General features: G+C 59.9%; 1 protein-coding gene across 9 annotated transcripts; it reads right to left on the minus strand.

Annotated features, from left to right (window-relative positions):
- Nucleotides 1-79: 79 nt before the first annotated feature.
- GRAP (GRB2 related adaptor protein) lies at nucleotides 80-6000 on the minus strand. Of its 9 annotated transcripts, none has more exons than XM_064725942.1 (7): nucleotides 5886-6000; nucleotides 4787-4884; nucleotides 3236-3358; nucleotides 1764-1791; nucleotides 1623-1683; nucleotides 1014-1148; nucleotides 80-323 (listed from the first exon to the last, which is right to left on the minus strand). In XM_064725942.1, the coding sequence occupies exons 1-7, from the start codon at nucleotides 5961-5963 to the stop codon at nucleotides 244-246; spliced, it is 603 nt and encodes a 200-aa protein (XP_064582012.1). In that variant the 5' UTR covers nucleotides 5964-6000; the 3' UTR covers nucleotides 80-243. The 9 variants fall into 9 exon arrangements, 8 of the variants coding, with proteins under 8 accessions (XP_064582012.1, XP_064582011.1, XP_064582010.1 ...); XM_064725941.1 differs by having other exon boundaries at nucleotides 1014-1151; XR_010442033.1 differs by having other exon boundaries at nucleotides 80-654; nucleotides 732-1151; nucleotides 1623-1791.

The raw sequence follows: 6000 nt of genomic DNA on the forward strand, positions 1-6000 counted from the left end.
GACCACCTTGGCAGTGCTGGAAAAGGATCAGCCACTCTCAGGGATAATAAACACATTTTACTGGCCCTAAATAAAAAAATTATATAAAAAATATAAATTTGCAGCTATGAACAGCACCCCACAGGATGGCATCTCCCTGGACCACCCTTCCCTGGTACCCTGAGTCCTGGAATTCCTCTGTGGAGCTGTGGATCCTGGCTGTGTCCTGGCTGCCTGCAGCCTTCCCTGCAGCTGGGGCTTTGCCTACAGGGTTTGGAGAGGTTTCAGGGTTTGGGGTTTTGGGCTCACTCCCTCTGTTGCTGCCATCCCACTGGATTCTGCCTCTGGAAAAGATTTTATGGCCATGGTTGAACATTCCACACTCCCTGCCTGGGGAGCAGCACTGCCAGCCCCATCCCTGGGCTGGGGGCCAAGGACCAGGCACCATCCTGGGGACAAAGGGACACTCAGGCTGTGAGGGCAGCTCTGGTGAGGGGGCACAACGGGGCCGGCTCCTGCCCGGTCAGCGGCGGTGTGGTGAGGGTCACTCGTGGATGGTCACTCAAAGGTCACTTGTGATGATCACTTATGGATGGTCACCTGAAGGTCACTCATGGATGGTTACTTGTAGATGGTCACTTAAAGGTCACTTGTGGATGGTCACCTGAAGGTCACCTGTGGATGGTCACCTGAAAGTCACCTGTGGATGGTCACTCAAAGGTCACTTGTGATGATCACTTATGGATGGTCACCTGAAGGTCACTCGTGGATGGTCACTCGTGGATGGTCACTTGTGGATGGTAACCTGAAGGTCACTTGTGGATGGTCACTCAATGGTAACCTGAAGGTCACTTGTGGATGGGGTGGACGTGGCTCCGTGGGAAGAGCCCGACACGGCCGTAGACCTTCCCCTGCCACCAGTTGGGGTCGGGGCAGCCCAGGACCTCGATGATGTCCCCACGCAGGAAGGGCAGCTGGGAGCCCTCCTGGGCTGAGAAGTCAAACTGGGCTTGCACAAATCGGGGTCTCCTCACCTGCAGGGGAGCCGAGGGCCGGGGTTGGTGGGAGGAGAGGGGTCCCCATCTGCCAGCCCCTGGCACTGGGTGGCACTGCCTGGGTCCTGGTGGGGAGGCTGTGCCACCACGGGATGAGGAGGAGCCTTGGGATCCCTGCTTTGGAGAGACAGAAGCAAGGAAAGGGGAGAGTGGAGTGGACTCTCCCCATCTCTCAAGATGGGTGCCCAGGGAGGCAGCTGGCACCCTCTCCTTCCCAGCTCCTTCCAGGTGCTGGAGCCTTCCCTATCCCAGCTCCAAAGTCCAGTTTTGCCACCTCCCCAACCACTGCCCCAGGGTTTGGCTTGGCTGGGGTTTGGCTGTGCCCTGTCCTGGCTCTGCCACCTGCCCTGGGCATCACCCCTGGCACAAGGGACAGGGATGTGTGCCCTGCCCTGCCCCTCTGAGCTGCTCCAGGGGCTCTTCCTCCCTGCAGCACTGCCTGTCCCAGGCTGCTGCCCCCTCCCCTGCTCCTCACCCCCCTGAGCCAAAGGTGCCAGCCAGGGATGTCCCTGTCCCTCTGCAGGGACACCGAGCCTCGAGGGGCCTCACACGGGGGTTTGGGACCCTCAGCCCCACCCATGGTGGTACCTCCTGGGTCTGGTCCTCGTCCCACAGGAAAATCTGCTGCTCCTTGGCGATCGTGGTCATCCTGTAGAAATCCACCAGCTCGTTGAGGGAGTTGAACTTTTCTTCCCAGAGGAAATATTTGCCGTTCCTCTCCCTGAGCACCTTGAAGTGCTGGACGTGCTTCCCGTAGCTGCAGAAGGAGGATGGATGGATGGATGGATGGATGGATGGATGGATGGATGGCACCCTGGGGACATCCTGGCAGCATCCCCTGAGCTGGGTAAAGCCTGGGGGTGCTGGCAAGGTCGGGGTGAGCCCACGGGTCTCACTGCAGCCCTCCTGCCATGATGGAGGTGATGGTGGCACTGGGGTCACTCCTAGCCCTGCAATGAGGACCCACAGCTGAGTCCCACTGCAAATCACCCCACAGGCAGCCAAAGCTCCGTGCCCAGCCCTGGCACAGTGGGGACTCAGGGGTGCCAGCCACGTGTAGGGCAGGTGGTGAGAGGGCAGGTGGCTCTGTCCAGGGCCACATCTGGGGCAGGCTTGGTGAGAGCTGCAGGTCTGGGCACAAGCCAGGAGGCTGCAGAGGCTGGGATTGTGCTGCTGTGCTGCAGGAGGACAGGCAGGCAGGATGTCCCCGGCTGTCACCTCGCAGGGCGTGCCTGGGGTGACAGGTTGGGTGGCCCCGGGCAGGGGCGGGACCCGGCTGCGCTGCGGTGACGCGGCACAGAGAGCCCGGCTCCCTTTCATTAGGGACAAAAACAGCCCAAAACGTTCAATTAGGGATTAAAAGGGTGAGAAAGTGCCTGGCTGGGCCTGGGGCCGGCCCTGCTCCCCAGGCCGGGGCAGGGCAGGGGTGACATCCCCGGGGACAGGCTCTTCCCGTTGTACAGCCGGTGCTGAGCCCTTCATCCCTTGGGGATGCTGAGCCTTCCATCCCTGGGGATGCTGAGCCTTCCATCCCTGGGGATGCTGAGCCTTCCATCCCTTGGGATGCTGAGCCTTCCATCCCTGGGGATGCTGAGCCTTCCATCCCTTGGGATGCTGAGCCTTCCATCCCTGGGGATGCTGAGCCTTCCATCCCTGGGATGCTGAACCCTTCATCCCTGGGGATGCTGAGCCTTCCATCCCTTGGGATGCTGAGCCTTCCATCCCTGGGGATGCTGAGCCTTCCATCCCTGGGGATGCTGAGCCTTCCATCCCTGGGATGCTGAGCCTTCCATCCCTGGGGATGCTGAGCCTTCCATCCATGGGATGCTGAGCCTTCCATCCCTGGGATGCTGAACCCTTCACCCTTGGATGCTGAGCCTTCCATCCCTGGGGATGCTGAGCCTTCCATCCCTGGGGATGCTGAACCCTTCATCCCTGGGGATGCCGTGTTTAGGGGTGTCCCTGCGAGGGCAGCGGTGCAGGGAGCAGGAAGCAGCGGGGATGGAGGCGGAGCTGTGGAGGAGAGGAAGGAGGGGAAGGTCCCATGCGAGGCTGTGCTGGATGTGTTGAGGGCTCCGCAGCCCCTCCGAGGTGGCCAGCACAAGGCAGGGTGCTCAGCCCTTCCCCAGCACACACCAGGGTGTCCCCAAAGCTGCAGGGACCCCTCCCCTCCTGCCGCTTGTCCCAAGGACATTTTTTACCTGACGGAGAGGGAGAACTCGCCCGGGGCGCTCTCGCTGTCGCGGATCAGGAAGGCTCCCAGGTGGTTGCGCTGGAGCAGCCGCTCCTCTGCCAGGTGCCGGGAGATCCTGCCCGCGTACCACCTGCGAGGGGCACCGGGCTGAGCCACACGGGCACCCCCGGGACCCCCAGCCCCGCTTGGCACCGGGATTTCGGGAGAGGGGTCTGCTCCGGGCTCCTCGGGGGGCTGCGACCCTCCCCTGGCAGTTCCTCCCTTCCATCCCGGAATTTTGGGGGGCACCGCAGGGCGCTGTGGGCGCGCTGCCCCCTCCGCGTCACCGACAGCCGCCACCGCATCCTGTCACCTGCGCTGTCACCCGGGCCCGCTGTGCTGCCTGTCCCCTCCCTCCTCCGCGCCCCTCGGCCCCTCCTGGTGGGAGCAGAAATCCCACCAGAAATCCCGCTCGGTGCCAGGATAAACCAACCCCTCCTGCTGCACCGCCAAGGGAGTGCAGGAGCAGAGTCCCCGTGTCCCACCCTGTATTTCAGGTATTTATCTCAGGGTATTTCAGGGTATTTATTTCAGAGTATTTCAGGGTGGTTATTTCAGGGTATTTATTTCAGGGTATTTATTTCAGGGCATTTCAGGGTATTTATTTCAGGTATTTATCTCAGGGTATTTATTGCAGGATATTTATCTCAGGGTATTTCAGGGCATTTCAGGGTATTTATTTCAGGGCATTTCAGGGTATTTATCTCAGGGCATTTCAGGGTATTTATCTCAGGGTATTTCAGAGTATTTCTTTCAGGGTATTTTGTGGTATTTCGGGGTATTTATTTCAGGGTATTTATCTCAGGGTATTTATTTCAGAGTATTTCAGGGCATTTCTTTCAGGCTATTTCAGGGTATTTATTTCAGGGTATATCAGGGTATTTCAGGATATTTCAGGTTATTTAGTCAGGGTATTTCAGGGTATGTATTTCAGGGTATTTATTTCAGGGTATTTCATGTCCCTGGGCTAGGAAGATTCCCTGCTGCTGTAAGAGCTGCCCCGTGAATGATCAGCCAGGGAGCTCAGCACAGAGCCAGCGCTCCAGGTGCTGCAGGAGAGGCTGTGTCTCATCCATCCATGCCCGTTGTTATCCCCAGCTGCAGAAGCAGTGGGATGAGCCCCGGGCTGCCCCGAGCCCACGCGCTCGCTCTGCCACTGAAATGTGATTTACCAGGGGCTAAGGATGTATCAAACACAGCTTCAATCAGCGATGGATTAGGCTGGGCTTTAATAACGTGCTAATAGGATTGTGTTTAATGCAGTGATAATCCCATAACGCTTTGTTGTTCCCCAATTATCATTTATTCAGTGGCAGCTCGGTGTGAGGGCTGGATTTTTGGGGGTACGTGGGTGTGCTGCTGCCTCCTGTCCCCTCGGGCTGTGGTGGCACTGGCACTGACCCCCCCATCTCTGTGACTCAGTTTCCCCAAATGTGGGATTTCCCCAAGTGTGGGACTACCCTGGCTTGTTGTAAATTGGGAATTGGGATTGTTGCCTGCCTGGTGGGACGGTACTCACGGGTGTGGCTTGACCTTGATGTAGTTTTTGGGGACAAAGCCCTCACGGCCGAACAGCTCAGCCTTGTACCAGTTCTGGTCATCCTCCATGTTGAGGATCTGAGGGGGGAGAGGAGCAGGGAGGTGTCATTCCCCTGGCAGAGGGGCTGGGTGGGACCCCATTGCTGCCCCAGACCCCACAGCACCCCCAACCATCCCTGGGGCAAAGGGGGCTCTGGCAGTGCTGGCACACTCTGGGGGCTTTGGGGTCACGGAGCTGAAAGGTGCCTGGTGTGTTCCCAAACCCCTGCCCAGAGAAGAGGGTGGGATCTGTCCCAGGATGGGAGCCAGGCCCCGGTGTCCCCCGGGACGGTGGCAGTGGGTGCTGACACCGCTTCCGTGTGACAACAACATTTTCCAGCCTCCCCCGCAGGGCCCGGGGCCGGCACAGCTGTGAAAACAGGATCCGAAACCCCGGTCAGGGCACGGGGAAACACGGCGGGAGGCAGGGATGGCACGGAGGGTTTGGGGCTCTGGTTCCAGCTGGGATGTGCCCCTGTCCCCCCGGGGGGCTACAGGGTGCCAGGGGTCCGGCAGGAGCCCGAGAGGGGTGAGCACATGGGCAGGGAGGGGGTTCCTCACTCCCATGGCAGAGCTGCTGCCCCCGGGGATGTTCTGAGCTTTTCTTCTGCCGCCTGGAGCTTTTTGGGATTCCCAGTTGGCATCTAAGGGCCCACCCCCAATGCCAGTGCCTGGGTGGGTGTTTGGGCGCGATGCTGGATCCCTGTGACCTCCAGTGCCCCCCGGACAGGGAAAATGTGTCCGTGCCCCAGGGGCTGTCACTGAGCACAGCTGGTGGCACTGACAGCCACAGAGGCCACATGCCACGTCCCAGCTGGGGTGTCCTTCTCTGAAGTTGTGCCTGGTGGCACAGGCAAGCAGGAAATGCTACTCCACATCCCCAAATCCTCGAGGCTGGCTCCTTATATCCCACAGAAAGCCCCAGAAGCGTTAAAGTCAGCGACAAAGAAAGCACCGGTGTCACCATGGGCCCGGTGACACCATGGGCCCGGTGACATCCGTCCCACAAAACAACATCACCCAACCCCCCCGGCTGGTACCTTCAGCGTGTCCCCTTTCTGGAAGGGCAGCTCGTCCTGCTCCGTGGCCTGGAAGCTGTACAGGGCCACGGACTCCATGGCAGGGGGGTCTGCAGGAGGGTCCCGGGGCTCGGGG

Source organism: Zonotrichia leucophrys, chromosome 14 (genome assembly GCF_028769735.1).
Source record: "Zonotrichia leucophrys gambelii isolate GWCS_2022_RI chromosome 14, RI_Zleu_2.0, whole genome shotgun sequence".
Taxonomy (NCBI): domain Eukaryota; kingdom Metazoa; phylum Chordata; class Aves; order Passeriformes; family Passerellidae; genus Zonotrichia; species Zonotrichia leucophrys.

Excerpts from the sequence above, each read along its gene's own strand:
- GRAP (XM_064725936.1), bottom strand. The coding sequence starts at position 5,963 with ATGGAGTCCGTGGCCCTGTACAGCTTCCAGGCCACGGAGCAGGACGAG. Across the intron at positions 3,359-4,786 it reads ATCAAGGTCAAGCCACACCC|GTGGTACGCGGGCAGGATCT; the intron begins GTGAGTACCGTC and ends TGCCCCTCGCAG. Across the intron at positions 1,152-1,622 it reads ACGAGGACCAGACCCAGGAG|CAGGGATCCCAAGGCTCCTC; the intron begins GTACCACCATGG and ends GTCTCTCCAAAG.